Source organism: Callospermophilus lateralis, chromosome 13 (genome assembly GCF_048772815.1).
Source record: "Callospermophilus lateralis isolate mCalLat2 chromosome 13, mCalLat2.hap1, whole genome shotgun sequence".
Taxonomy (NCBI): domain Eukaryota; kingdom Metazoa; phylum Chordata; class Mammalia; order Rodentia; family Sciuridae; genus Callospermophilus; species Callospermophilus lateralis.
In genome coordinates, this window is record NC_135317.1 from 13,593,773 (window position 1) to 13,608,781 (window position 15,009).

General features: G+C 52.2%; 1 protein-coding gene across 1 annotated transcript in view; it reads right to left on the reverse strand.

Annotated features, from left to right (window-relative positions):
* Tarbp1 (tRNA guanosine 2 -O-methyltransferase TARBP1) overlaps positions 1 to 15,009 on the reverse strand; it is a 59,121-nt gene that overhangs the window by 4,713 nt on the left and 39,399 nt on the right. The window contains exons 14-25 of the mRNA XM_076831995.1: positions 14,460 to 14,621; positions 13,223 to 13,416; positions 12,250 to 12,511; positions 11,975 to 12,163; positions 10,601 to 10,788; positions 10,362 to 10,433; positions 8,812 to 8,932; positions 8,008 to 8,118; positions 5,807 to 5,956; positions 3,958 to 4,044; positions 1,699 to 1,895; positions 207 to 288 (exon numbers count right to left, since the gene is read on the reverse strand). Of these exons, the coding sequence (XP_076688110.1) occupies positions 207 to 288; positions 1,699 to 1,895; positions 3,958 to 4,044; positions 5,807 to 5,956; positions 8,008 to 8,118; positions 8,812 to 8,932; positions 10,362 to 10,433; positions 10,601 to 10,788; positions 11,975 to 12,163; positions 12,250 to 12,511; positions 13,223 to 13,416; positions 14,460 to 14,621 (1,815 nt within the window). The remainder of the gene's footprint in view (positions 1 to 206; positions 289 to 1,698; positions 1,896 to 3,957; positions 4,045 to 5,806; positions 5,957 to 8,007; positions 8,119 to 8,811; positions 8,933 to 10,361; positions 10,434 to 10,600; positions 10,789 to 11,974; positions 12,164 to 12,249; positions 12,512 to 13,222; positions 13,417 to 14,459; positions 14,622 to 15,009) is intronic.

Here is a 15,009-nt window from a genome sequence, read left to right on the forward strand (position 1 = left end):
AGGGCTTACAAGCCAGACAGGCTCATCTCACTGCTGAGGGGCTCTCCAAGCAAGCCTACTGCCTAAGGTAACAGAACCCTACTCAGGAGTCAGGAGGCTGAGGTGACTGGGAGGACAACTGGCCTGATCTCCAGCTTGCAAAGGCTCCACAGGTGGCATCAGGTTGAAGTCATAGTAGGCCCCTACAGGCGGCTTTCTCTGCTCACCTCCAGACAGTAATCCTCCAGGGGGTGAAACGTGGCGAAGAAGAAGTGGTCCTGGATGCGCTGCCAGTTCTTCTTGGCATTCCTAGGGCAGGGAGCAAGGCATGAGGCGCAGTGAGGGAGCAGACGGCTCTGAAGGGGATGCACCGTGCGTGGGGGCTAGGACTGTGACTATCGTCCAGGATTATACTGCCGCTGGCATCTCTGGGACCAACCTACTTCACAATCCCACCCCCCCTTTTTTTTTGGCCTTGTTTGGGGATGGACCCAGGGCCTCTGCATGCTAGGCAAGCCCTCAACACTGAGCCTGGCCAGGCCATAAAATCTCACATTTTAAAATGGAACTCAAAAACAAATAGCAATTAAGTGACCTTCAGTCACCCTAGAACTGGGGGTTTAACAGAAGAGAAGCAGGTCCCTCAGCCTTACGAGCAGCCAGTATCTAGCAGAACAGGAAGGGGAAAAGAAGCCTTGGGTGGTCTCAAGCAAGGTGGGCAAAGGACCTCTACCACTGCCCGAGGACCGGAGCCCTCTTGGGGGGACCCTTTTCTCCAGGAGAAGCAGCCATTCCACAGTCGCTTCTACTCCTCAGACCCATCCACTGTCCACCTGCACTGCCTTTCTCACACCAGACACACGGAACATGAGCAGGGCTTACATTGCAGCCCATCAGTCAGGTTTTAAAAGGCAAAAGTAGAGGTAAAAAGAACAACACAGTCTCAGTTTAAAGTCAAGGTCATCAGCACCAGAACCCATGGCAATTCTGGGACCTCTTGCTGGCAGGCCTTGCCTGCCTGGCCAGATGCCTCCTCCGCTCCCCAGCACTGCAGCAGAGGCAGACCAGGAGGAAGGCTCCTCCTCCCACTGCCTCCTCCCAGGACTCCACGTCTCTGTCCAGGACCTTGACGTTGCCTCCTTCCCTCTGCTCTGCGCTGGCCGGCCAGCCAACTATTCAAATCAGGTCCAGGATTAAAACAGAATCTCAGTACAGTCTCCTTCAGAGGGGACTCGGGGATACATCACGGCACTGCCATGCGACGGAAGGTTAGGTGCTATTGGAATAAACACTGATATTCCAGTGTTACTGAGAAGAAGACTCAGGGACAAGGACACATGCTCAGGAGGTTCGGGCTGGGCAGTGTCCAGGGTGGGAGTGGGACCAGGGTGAGGTGTGTGTCCCACCACTTGGGGCTTGCTAAACCACAGGCCCCAACTCCAGTGCTGCCTGTTGTCCTGGCTCCTGGATGAGCGCTTGGCGTGGAGGAGACCTTAGAGGAGCCAGAACAGGTGGAACTGGTGGGGCAGAGGGCAGAATCTGCGCACGGGGAGCCAGAGGCCCTAACGGTGTGCAAACCAAGGTCCTGCTGCAGCTCCACCTGGCCCAGCTCCTGGGCCTGTGGCTGAACGTGATCCAAGGAGTGGGGGCCGGGCCAGGCCAGGCCAGGCCTCCTCTGCCTCCCCTGGCTCTGGTAAAGCAGCGAGCAGTCGTCCTTACCCTGTGCCATGCACGCTCTCCGCCTGGCTAAGACTACACTCGATGAGAGCCGTCCACGCATCACACTCCTCCATGTAGAGGGCTTTGCACACTGCCCAGACCTTCTTCAGAGCCACCAGAGCGTACAGCCGGATGCTGAAGTTGTGGCTGAGACCCCACTGCAGCGCGACAAGGAGGGCCTGCTTCAGCACCTGCCTCTGGAAAGAAAGGGAGACTCCATGAGAGGTGCACAGGCGGGCAGCTCGACCCCAACTGAGAGGGGAAGGTAGACACATGGGGAAACCGTCCCTGCACCCCTGGAGTGTCTGCTCAGTGCCCTCCTGGACACATCCGCTCACCCATCAAGTCTCCCCAGGAAAGCAGGCGCTCTGGGCTGCCTGTTGTCACCACTGCGGCATGTCCCCTACCCCAGAGCTCCTACGCCAACCTGACAGAACCACAGTGCTGTAGCTAAGCTGGGCTGAGGACATCAGCAGCTCCTGCAGGAGCCGCCTTAGTGACTGATGTGCTCCTAAGTGAGATCCCACATAATGCCGCTCTCCCTGCCCTGGCTTCTGAACTATGTGTTCTCTGAAGGTGACCTAAACCTTACGGCAGGCATGTCTGTAAAGTTAAAAAGACAGGAGAACAATGAAATGGTGTCAAGTGCCCTGTGGTCTCTCCCTGTGAACTCTGACCTCACAGCCTGGGAACTGAGCACAACACCACACTGAATTCTGAATCACCTGGTTCCACTAGTAGACGCTAACAGCCATGGGGAGCAAGCTACCTTAATGTGGAAGCAGACCCCAACTTTTGACGCACCAGAAGCTGCCTGGATGCTCCCACCACGTACCCCCCAAGCCACCTAGACACACTCACCAGGTGCACCCGGCGGAGACCCTCGGGAGCTTCTACTACTTAGGCACAGCCAGAGGCACCAGGTGCATGGTCAGTCCAGGACCACTCCCTGGCCTGCAGCTCCCGAGCAGGGCTGAGCCTTTCTCAAGTGTTGCCAGCACTGCACTTCAGAGACACATGCATGGCCACACCACCTGCACAGGGTCCCCACATGAGCAGCGGGTGTAATGAGTGCTGTGTCACCACAGCAGAGGCGGGGCGAAACTCAGGAGGAGGTAGGAGGACACTGAGGGCACACTAGAGCTCAGTGCTCAGAAAACAGAGTAACAGAGCAACTTGCAGAGAGCAGGTCCCCAAGCTAAAAGGAAGAGCAGCACAGGCCCGGGGCGTGTGGGAGCCGCGAAGCCAAAACAGGCTGCAGGACTGGACCACCCACTTCAGAGGGAGAAAGCCAGCAAAAAAAACCCATGCTGGATGCCATTTGGCAATCAAGAAGGCAAAAAGGGAGCGCAGAGTGCCAGCTACCATGCCCGTCCTGCTCAGGGGCACCCGGCACACACAGCGACACCTAACCTGGGTATCACCATGAGCCCCCTGCGAGATGCATGGACAGCACTGCTGGGTGGACAGCACTGCTGGGTGCACAGCTCAACGGGGGTCACCCCACCCTCACAGAAGTGGCACAGGTAAGGCAGACGTCCCAGAGCAACACGCCCATGCAGGGCCTCCCTGACCTCAGGGCCCACACCTGTTGCTCCCTGGGCCTGGCAGGTCCCCTGGGCCCTGGCCATTGGCTCACTGTCCTCTTTGGTGCCTTGTTCACAATCTTCTCCTGGGAAGGGTCCTCCCCGGCCACCGCCCCCCCGCCCCACAAGGAGTTCCCCTGCAGGAGGCCTTGTCAAACACCCCGGCTCAGTCAAGGAAAGCAGCAAGGGAGGCCTGTTGAAGAACCCTCACGCTGCCAGGTGTGAGCACACTCCTGTCATCCCAGCAGCTAGGGAGGATGGCCAGTTCAAAGCCAGCCTCAGCAACGGCAAGGCACTAAGCAGCTCAGTGAGACCCTGTCTCTAAATAAAACACAAAGTAGGACTGGGGATGGGGCTCAGTGGTTGAGTGTCCCTGAGTGCAATCCCTGGTACCCAAACATACAAAAAACCCTCACACTTGCATAAAAGCAAAAACATCCACATCAACAGAATCACCACTAATGTGACTACAGATGTGGTGTCTACTCAGTGTGCAGGTCAATGCTAAGGTCTCACTGTGCTGCTGTGTTACATGCCCACCGAGCCAGTAGAGGGACAGAGAATTGCAAAACTTGAAGAAACATTTTACACTTTAACACTGGTACAAATACACACAACACCTGTTTTGAAACTCCCAAAGTTTAAAATCTTCTTACAAATAATATGAACTTACCTTTTCTGGAATATTTTGAATGATAATGTCCAAATGTGACAGAACAGATAAAAATGTACAAATGCTTGTTTTAAGTTTTTCTTCACCCTGAAAGAGAATTAGATAAATGGCCACAAGCGTCCTGTGAGCCAGGACCCACCAGCCCATGGGGGACTCTGCGTGGGAGGACAGCATGGCCTGCGCAGGGACAGGATGGAAAGCCAGACAGGACAGGGCTCCCTGGAGTCAGGGTTGGTGCACACGGCCCTTGGAAGGGAGGCACAAAGCCTGTACTGCACACCCATGAGGTGGGGCCAAGCCCAGGACCTGCCCTGTGGAGGAGACCTAGCCTGCAGGGTAGGAAGGGTGGCCTGGAGAGGAGAGGGCTTGGGAGCAGGAAGGAGAAGACCAGGGGAAAGGAATAAGAGGGACAGAGACATGGAGGCTGAGGCATGGGCGAGGCATGGGCAAGGCAGGGCCCCAGCTGAGCTGGAACTGCACCGTGGGAGACTGGAGCTGTGGTGAAAGGCCACGGAGGGTGCAGTGGCCAGTGGGGACCTCCTAACAACCGTGATGTGAGCTCAGATGCCATCTCAGTGCTGCTGGACTGAGGGACGCCAGACAGACTGGAGAGAAAAGTGACCTTGGGCAGGAGGACCAGGGTGGACCCTTCCCTGTGGAGTGTCAGAGAACCCACTCCTCCATTTAAGGAAATGATGGGTAGTTTAAAAACTTATTAGGAAAGCGTCACAGACAAGGTTCCTGTTCTGGTGGAAAAATCCAAGTTTTAGTGCCGGGATGTGCTGCTTATGCGCCACGTAGACCTAAACCAAGGAGACAGAGTACTGGGGAGACCCTTCCTTTAGGAGCCACACTTCCCGAGATTGAAGTGGTGGGCACAGTCTAGAAGAGGAGTGGAGGGAGGCGCAGCGGCCTACATGCAGGACTGGCCCTGAGCAAGACCGTTAGAGGCCCAAGTGGTGTCCAGCTCCGTGGTGGCCCCAGGGGACCCAGCCTCCATTCTGCCGCCTCTGCAGGCCCCTCTCCATGGAGGACACTCACATGACTCCGTGTTACAAGCACAGGGGCCAGACACTGATGGAACACTGCCTGTAAGCCGGCATCCTCAAGGTCAGGCTACCCCAGGAGGGACATGGAGGGAGGCTCTGCAGCCACAAGGGCTGGCCCTGCCATTCTCTGCAGCTGGGGTGACAAATGTGAGCAGAAAGGCCATCTGGAAGTCCCTGCAGGCACACAAGGCCCTAGCACCAACCCAGTCAACATGGCCCAGAAACACCAGAACACTGCTGTCTATACTGGGAGGCTACGGAGAGTTGTCGCAGCAGAAAACCCAGGTATATACATGGGAGGACACAGAGAGGCAGGAGGCTAGGAGATCAGGAGGCCAGTGCTGGGCCTCCACCACTCACCCCAACATGGTTCCCAAGAGTGGCTTCAAGAAAGCAGCAGCGCTGGGCAGCGAAGGAAGGGGCAGGAGAGGCGCAAGCAGGCTCCTGCTTTCCTACTGTGGTCACAGGCAAAATGTCCCTACGGAGGTACGCACTTCATTCCTTATCATGCTTTACTCCAACAGCACACAAAGATGGCCCGGTACCTTGCAACTGCACAGCACCTATGTCCTCACTCCTTAGCAACAAGCATTTCCACCCTTGCCGTTTTGGAATTAGACCAGCACTCAAACAGAAACTGTGGCACACTCAGGGTGGACTCCAGGGACTGCTGTCTCCTCAACTAACTCAGAGCCGGCCAGCAATTTACCACACCAACACGGCAGGGCTGCCCCGGGTCAGACCACCAAAGACAGCAACTGAGACCATTTCCAAGTTTAACACATTAAACATTTACTTACATAGGAAAAACAATCCCAGAACTTTGGAAGAAACTGAGGGAACTTATGGAGAATCAATATAATAATCCATTCTATAAAATATTTTATGGATGCTTGATTGTTGGCAAAACCAGCTTGGAAAATCTTGTCAATAATCTCATTCAAGAAGTTCTGAGGAAAAAATAAAGTTCACAAAATCAATGGCTATGTTATCAATTTTTTAGCAAAGTCCCCACTTTACAGAAGGCTTAGTTATTCATAGACTCTATACCTCTCCACACAAAGACCCTACAGAGTGTTGCTGCAGCACCGTGATGCCATGTTTGTCTGAGTACCCTGCAGGCTACATCAGTTCTATGGGGCAAGCTCCTCCACCTGTAGGTTCCAGGGTAGGGGAAAGACGCGATTACGGGGCAGGCCTGGTGGGCCGGGGCAGTTCAGAGGCAGCCTCATATCACCGCTGTTCTGGGCCAAGACCCTGAGCTCCAGACTGTCCCACACTCCCCAGCCTCTCTCTCCAAGACTGCTCTTGTGTCTGAGTCACGGTACATTGAGGGGCCAGCAGGAAACAATCCTCTGTTTATATAAGCATGTTAAAAATAACACATTTTACATCTCTTGACGGAAGAAGACCTTATTTTAATAGGACTTCTACTTGGTAGAGGAGCAGGAGAGTCATGTTAAGCCCTAACTCTGCCACAGCATCAGGCATGGACCCTGGAATGGGACTCGCCTGGGTCTGGCCATGTCCCTGGGGCAGGCCGCCTGACCTCTGAGCATCCTTAGGCATCCTTATGGCCTGCCTTGAAAGCCTGTTGTGACGGGTAATGAAACCACAGATTGGACCTTGAACTCCCGGCAATGGCTGCTCAGGACATACCAGCCCTCTCTTCCTCGGGCCCTGCCTAAGCATGTCCCCCACTGCCATCTTTTGGGGGGCCCTCGCCATTCCAAGAAGAAACACTCAGTTAGCTGTAAAGCTGTGATGCTCCTTTAGATGCACTCTGTGCTACAGGAAGTGGGGCACACAGTAGAACTTTGAAAGACAAATGCTACTAAAAGGCCTATGAGGTCAGCAGCTCCAGCCCACTTCTACCTGTGCCACCCCCAGAGGCCACTGCTAGCTGGGTCCTCAAAAGTTCATCCAATAAACTCAACATACTGTCACTAAAACAATCACAGACAGAAGGCAGGGCTTCATGAAATTATAATAAAAAAAGGGCTCGGTGATCATGCCTATAATCCCAGGGACTGGGAGGCTGAGGCAAAAGGACTGCAGATTCAAGGCCAGACGCAGGACCTCAGTGAGGCCCTGTCTCAAAATAAAAGAGAGAAAGGGCTTAAGCTACGCTCCACGTATGTGTAATATGTCAAAGTACGCTCTATGTCATGTATATCTAAAACAATGTCAAAAAATAAGTAAAAAAGGGCTGGGGATATGGCTGAGTGGCAAAGTGCCCATGGGTTCAATTCCCAGTGCTCAAAAAAAAAAAAAAAAAAAAAAAAAAAAAAAAAATTCTAATAAAAAAGAGACTGAGATAGATACACATACATACATATATTTTTTTTCCCAAACAATGAAAAGAGGATGGGGAAGATCAGGAAACCAACCTTAAAGTCTAAGAGAATCATTTTGCATTCAGAATGTATTGTTTTGTTTTAATGGCCACAGGTAACCTCCACTTTCTCATACTGACAAGTATCCCCTTAACAAGAACATTAAGCAAAGACAGAGAAACGGGATTACAGTCCACTCGAGAGTTGGCTGTTTCTCAGAGAAGTGGGCAGTGACCTGGGGACACAGACTGCGGTGGAGAACCTGGCCTCCACTTAGCTGGTTTAATGTGTCCCCACTATCCCTGAGATTGAGGGGAGAAGACCCCACAGGAAACAATAACCCCACCACTGCTGCCTTGAGCCCGGCTTCAAATGCCCCAGCGATGCTGAGCTGTGAAAGGAAGGCATCCATTTCCAACCAAATGGCAGAGGAGACGTTAGCAATTAAAATGCTACTTTGAAAGGTGAAGGAAAAACCTGAAGTGAGGTCATGCAAACCACTGCCGGCTGGTCCCTAAGAACCTGCTCACGGACGCCTCTGCTGGAGCCTCTTGGGAACTTCTAGTCCACGCAGGAAGTGGACCTCTAAGCAGATGGGCCTGCTCAGGTTTCCTGGGTCACTCTGAGAGATGCTTATGTGAGTGACAGTGTGAAGCCGGCAGTACCTGGTCAAACCTGGGGAAGAGCGTGAGCAGCACCTGCCATATCCGATTCTTCACCCGGTGCTGGAGAGAGTTCTGGTAGTAGCGGGCTCTGGACTGGTTCACCTGCTCGTCCTGGGGGCAGGGAAGGCAGCGTTAGACCAAGGAGGGGCTCGAGGCTACCGAGAACAGACCAGGAAACTTCGAACTGAAGAGGTTCTGGGCACAGAGGTCTTTGTCACTCCAAAAGCAATTAGGAAAGTAAGAAAGACACGGAATGAGAGCAGACTCCTAAAGCACCTACGTGGCCTCAGCTCACTCCACTTCCCCTCCGCCATTCTCCCTACGTCCCCATTTCTGTCACTTTGCTGTATGCCCTTTGTCGTGGTGGCCGCCAACAGTGGACTCCAAAAGACCTTCCTGCACACGGCGCTTGCTTTTTCATCCTGTCCTCATGCCCTCCCACCTGGCGGGTTTCATCCAGAGCTCAGCCCAGATGTCCCTTGCAGGAGCCTTCCTGGAGCCCGTCTGCACAGCTGACCACGCGTCTCAGTATATCTTGTTCCACCTGAGAGCATACCTGCTGCCTCCCAACATGCATCTGTCCAGGCCACTTGCTCCATAGAACACCATGTGCATACAGCACTGTAAATACAGTGACCATCAGTAGGCTCAAGGAACCCACCAGAAGTGGGATAGTGACAGCCAACACTCAGCTAAGAACACAGAATGCCAACCTTATGCTTTCTCTTGGTACAAAATATCTAGAAACAGGGTAATGCTGGACTTTTCACTTGTTAAAAACAAAGAGAAATAAAGCATATTTACTTTGTCCAACAGCTTGATTGCAAGATCCTCCATGAATGACTTGTGGGCCGTGTTCGAGCCGTCTAACAGACACAGGAATTTGATGGCACAGATCCTCACATAACAGTCTTCCCTTTTACTACTAAAAACATGGAATGGTGAACTATGTTACTATGTTTTAAACAAACAGAAAAATACATTAACTGTTAGTTTCAAAATGCCATGATAAATATCAAATCCTCCCCAAAGTCATCTAAGATCAAGTGGCACATGCTTAATGACAACACTTCTAATTCAGGAACAGCAGAAAGGTAACAAGGAACACACCAGCGGAGTGCCAGGTGTGACCCAGCACCACCCGTCCAGCTGGCCAGTCACATCTACTCTGTAGACAGAGGGACCTGCTGGAGACCCAAGAAGCTCCACTCTTTGAAGCAACACAGTTCTGGGTCACCATGGGCACAAAGGCATGTGCATCTCCAATAAGGCAGACACATATCCTGCACATCCCAAGCTTTCAGTCTCCAAACGCAGAAAGATAAATTAGGTGAAGTTGTTAGCGGCATTTCCACATTGCATTTTAAGTTATAACATGAGTGGACGCCATTTTAACAGCAAAGCAGCTGTGGAGCAGAAATCCATGGACCTGGCAAGAACGGGCCGAAGCCCCACCTATCATTGTGCTGAACAAAAGTGAAAAGAACCAGACACTTGAACACGAGTGGCTGATGACACAGCACCGCAGCCACTCAGAGCAACGCCTGCTCCAGACAACTACACAGCCACCGCGGGGTGTCCGAAGCTCAGGATCTGAGCAAAAGATACACTTAGTCATCTCTTTTGTAAACACATAAGTACTGGAAAGCCCTGGGAACACAGAAACTTGGAAAAAACGTTTCATGGTCTCTAAAAAAGTCAGGTAAAAGGTCAGACAAGAATCTCATCACAGAGATCAAAACCCTGCAGCCCAGGCCCACACGCATCCAGCACAGCTGGGCACACTTGTCTCTGACATGTCAATCACACCTCTAATTGTTATGCAGGCGTGGTCCCAGCACCCAGGCTGCTCTGTGGGTGCTTCTGTTTTTGCATATAACATTTTGACCTGTCAAAATGGTGAACTTGAATAATTGATACATTCACAAAAAAAAGAAAGATGTGAGGAATAAAGGATTTAGACTGACGGCTACCCAGGCACCCAGAGGAGGGGCTGGGCTTTTATATTCTCCAACACCACTTGCTCACTGACACTAGACTTTGCACTCCATTTTTAAAAGCTGATTAAATTTTAGAAAATGTCGAAAGCTGTGAAGTAAATACATTAGCAAGAAAGATGATTTTTCCTTCTCTATTTTTTCTTCATGGTACTGGGGATAGAACCCAGGACCTCACCAGTGCCAGCAAGTGCTCTACCCAGGTGCAGTTTCTGATGTGCCGTTGAGGCCTTGCTCCACAGCTTGTCCCAGAGTAGATATCATTTATCAACTCTGACAAACACAGCACAACTGCCATCTGGTACTAAACCTGGTGTCCCCCACGCATGCTAACACACAGGGACCTGCCACACTTACCTCTCCATGACAACATTGGCTGCACAGTCATGTCCCAGACTCTCTATGAAGGCCTGTACATCCTGAATAAGTCTTTCCATAAGAAAAGGGAGAAAAATCAAGTTTAGATTGAAAAAAGAAATCCAAAGTCCAAAAGTGAAAGCGACTAATGCTCTACAGTCTTCTAAAGCCTCAGAGCAAAGACTTGTACCCACACAGGTAACAGGACATCAGGACGAGCTGCATCGACAGCACTTTACCTCTGATCACGTCTGAACACAGTTCCAAACGTACACGCCTCCAGGATGAGTTCGCTGTAGTGCCTGGCGCTGGACAGAGACCCCTGGGGGTCTCTGGCAGACGCCAGCCATGACCGGCAGCAGTGACTCATCAGTGTATTGAAGACCCCGGTTTTTACAGCAGACATTTCAATGATCTTGTACATAATCTGAAACAAAATAAAATGGTGACTTTATCCTTGGACTGAGTTTAAATAAAATAAGAGTTGCTAAAAACTATTACTTGAATGGATTCTAATGACAGTGTCAACAGAATCATGACTAGTATAAAAAATTTAAAATTCATTACTTTTAGAATAACTTTGCAAAATGGTCAATAATCCCAGAATGCTAATTTTTCATTTCTCAATAATAAAGATACATAAAATTTGTTGATGAGGATACTCGTTCAGAACTCAAGGAAACAAGTGCCTCGGGGAGCAGGATGGGGGAGACACCTCACTGTGCTGTTGGATTCCCTTCAAATTTGGCCACTGGCCTGGCTCTGTCTGAGGCAGCCAGGACCCCCATGCAGGAAGGGGCCTTGAGCAGGGGACGCCAGAACCCTGGCAGGATGCGATACAGGCCCCACTGTGCAGCCTCTGCTGTCCCTGTGCTCACCCTCTGCGCACCAGGCATCAGCACAGGTTACAGATGATGCCCAATACAATGTAAATGCCACACAAACAGGTTATACCCTCCTGTTCAGGGAACAATGGTAAGAAAAACATCCGTTTGTTCAGTACACATGCAGATTTTCTCAGATCTTTTAAACCTACTGTTGGCTGAACCTGTGGATGTGCAGTCTGTGGGTGGAGGGTTGGTGAGACCTCTCTGAGCCAGAGTCTTTTTAAATTTTTGTTTTTGGGAATTGAACCCAGGCCCTCACACATGCTAGACAAGCGCTCAGCACTCCTCCCTGAGCCCAGAGAGACCTTCTGCTAGATCAGATCCAGCGGAGAATTTCTCCAAGGAAATCCCAGCAGGACAACACAGATAGGTAGTCCCTGCCTTCCATTCCCCAGGGAGAGGTGGGAGTGCAGGGCAGCCCAGCTCAACGCCAGGCGCTAGCTATCCTGTTGGAATGTGCCACCAGGTCACAATGTCCCTTCAGAAGGGACACCTAGGTTTTCAGGCAGATTCCCCAATTCCCAAGTGACCAGCTAATTCAGGATTCCAACACTGTGTGAACCAAACACGCTGGTGAGGCAGTGAGTCAGGTTTCCTCATTCCACGACAATTCCGGGCTCAGGAACACATGCTGGACTCGTGGTCACGCCTCAGTCAACCAGCAATCACACACATACCACTTCTCCCCCGTGTCCCATGTCACATGAATTAAAAAGAAAAAGTCACCTCTTTTATCCTGAAATATGCCTGGCCCTTGGTTTTCGCAGCGGTGGCGAGAATGGTGTCATCAAAAACAAACTGAACGAAAGCTCTCAAGTTGGGCCAGAACGTCAGCTGGGTGTTGCTCAAGGAGGTCAGGACTCTCCAGGCCACGTCGAAAGACTCCACACAGAGCGACTCAGATGAGGTCAGCAGCTGCGGGAGGGAGATGGAGGTGACGGAGCACTTAGCCTGGGACCCACGCTCCCACCTGGCCACTCTGGGTCATGCCACTTGCTCACCTGGGGGACCAGAGCCTTCATGCAGCAGAATACTGGTGAGACCCGGTCAGAGGGCAGAATGGAGAGGGCATCCAGGGCAGCACACAGGGTCTGTGCTGGTGTACGCACAGAGGGCAGTGAGGGCTCCAGCTTGTCCTCTTCTGCGGCTGGCTCAAAGGGGTGGCACCGTCTCAACAAGAAGGAGAGGCAGACCCACTGATCGTGGACATACTGGGCTACAATCTTCCCCCATCCTTGGCAAGACGATGACTCCTCAAAAAAACTGAAAGACCCGCGTCACCATGCCACACTGCGGCAACCCAGTCTCCGTTTCTTTCACATGCAGTTTGCTGTCCTTATGAAGGGGACACAGACGCTGTGGTCTGTCCCCAGCAAAACCCACGGGTGGCTCCTTGGTCAGCAGGGAGGTGGGGGGAGAGGCATGGGGTCCTCTCAGAGCTCATGAGTGGACCAGTGCTGCTCCCAGCCTGGGAGCAAGTTCTTCCCCTCGAGGAACTGGACTGGTGACCGCATATAGGTCCCCGCAGCGAGGCTGCCCTCGTGCTCTCTGGTCCACATCTCTGTGCTCTTCTGATCTCTCTACCATTGGTATGGCAGCATGGGGCCCAGCATGCACCCACACCATGTTCTTAGGCTTTCCAGTTTCCAGAGCCACAAGCCAAAATAAACTCCATAAACTTCCCAGTCTCAGGTATTTTGTTATAGCAACAGAAAAGTAAGACAAACATAGTCATCATCAAACATGGTGTTTTCTTACACACAGGCAACCTCATAAACCTATTTTCCAACACCTGAAAGTAGACACTTTCACAACTTTACACAAGTCCCTGGGAACTAAATGCAGAAATCAACACGTGACAGATATGTTCACCCCAAAAGAAGCCCCCCACCCATCCCACAGCACCCTGGCACTGTGGGCACTCTCCCGTCACCTCGATGACAGCAGAGGTGGGTTGGAGGTGCCTGGACCCACCTGCTGCTCTCCGGGTCCTCTGCACAGGGCTTCTGTAGAGTTTGGTTAAGCGGAAGAGTGGAAAGGAACCTTTCCAGGGGCCCCATGTCCAGGGACTCCTGCTGTAGGGCAGGCTGCAGGTCAATTGCCTCACACACCCTGGCCAAGGTGGCCATGCTAGTCACTCTCTGGATCTGACGAGCAAGCATGGGCTCCTACAAGGACAGAGAAGCAAGCCCCCAGTGAGGACCTCCGCTGCCAGGCTCCCAAACCCCTGCCCCCCAGCAGCTGGACATGGGGAAACAAAAGGAAACCAACACCCACCACCCAGCGGCACCACTGCTCCTGACAAGCAGTGAAAAGGCAGCGCTCCAGAGGAGGAAGACGGTGACCTCGAGTGGCAGCAGCACACACCAGGGCTGGTGCCCCGCAACCCCTTCCTGCCCACTTGCATCTGCACCAACTCCCAGGGCGAAGTCTTCTTTCACTATACACTGATGCATGATTTTTTTTTTTTTTTTTTTAAAAAAGAGTCCAAATCGCAAGCCCTTCCCTTGGTCAGCCACGGGCACAGCAGACAAGAGCCGGGCCCGGGACCACAGTGCCAAGGCCTGCACTATCAGCAGCACCAGTGAGGACAGGTCATGCCCGGGTTTCCCCACCTGTGAATTGGGGACAATGATGGGATCTACTCTACAGGGCTCTGTAAAGTGTCACACAACTGGATTATTTCATGCAGAACACCTGGGGCTCCACACGCATGAACATGAGGTAGGGACTAAGATGGCCTGGCTGCTTTATACAGAGAAAGTCAAGATAGTGACCAAGCAGTGAGTTCAGGAGCCTGAAACCTCTAACCGAGGGGTGGGTGCCTGCAGGAAGTGGGAGGCTGAGGTCAGAGGATCCTGGAGGCTCCAGGGTTGGGATGTGGAGCACTGTGTGGAGCGGCATTTGCAGGGCCTGGCTGCAAGGGACAGGCCAGTGTGCTCTGGCCTCCCTCGGCCCTGGATTGCAACACCTGAGATCCATGCCAGCAATGGTGGGCTCTGTGTGGTCTCAGCCCATGCTGGCTGCTTGCCAGGGCCAGCACTCCACTGCTCTGGGACAAGGGCTTGGCTTCCATAGTACTGTCACCTACAGGCACTATTTTAACAACTAAGTCTCAGTAAATATTTTCTGTGACTTCAAAATACTGCATAACAAGAGACCATGCATTCCCAGTGTGCCTTGTCAACAAAACTTTAGTCTAAGAGATTACCTGTCCATTATCGGTCTCCTGAAGGTGCCGAATGCATGCGTTCTTCAAAGGAGAAATAACTCTGCAGATAGGGGCACCCGCTTTCCACCCCAACTTCAGCTGGAGATGTATGAGCTCAGTTAAGACCATCAGGTACAAGTGGCAACGGTCGAGATCTGAAACCTAGGACAAGTGTTAAAACACATGCGGGCACAGGCTGGCTTGCAGCAGTGTGGACACACAAGCAGGACAGGCGGGTCTCCCTGTAGCCTCCCAGGCCCTGCGCACACCAACTGCACGCGATTGTCAGCCCACTTCACCAGCAAGGGCATCATCTGTCCCCACACCCAAACGAGATGATGTTCTGCCAAGCTATGTGCACGGGACTGCCGTGCTGTGTTCAAGGTAAGAACACGAGGCTCACACTCCAGCTCTGCACCCTGGGGCCAGCTACCTCACCTCCTCGGGCCCAGCGTCCTTAGCTACAGGTAGACAGCAACACCTGTCCATCACAGGGTTTTAAAACAATGAAATGAGAGAAAGTGGTGGCCTTAGTCATTATTTCAACCCA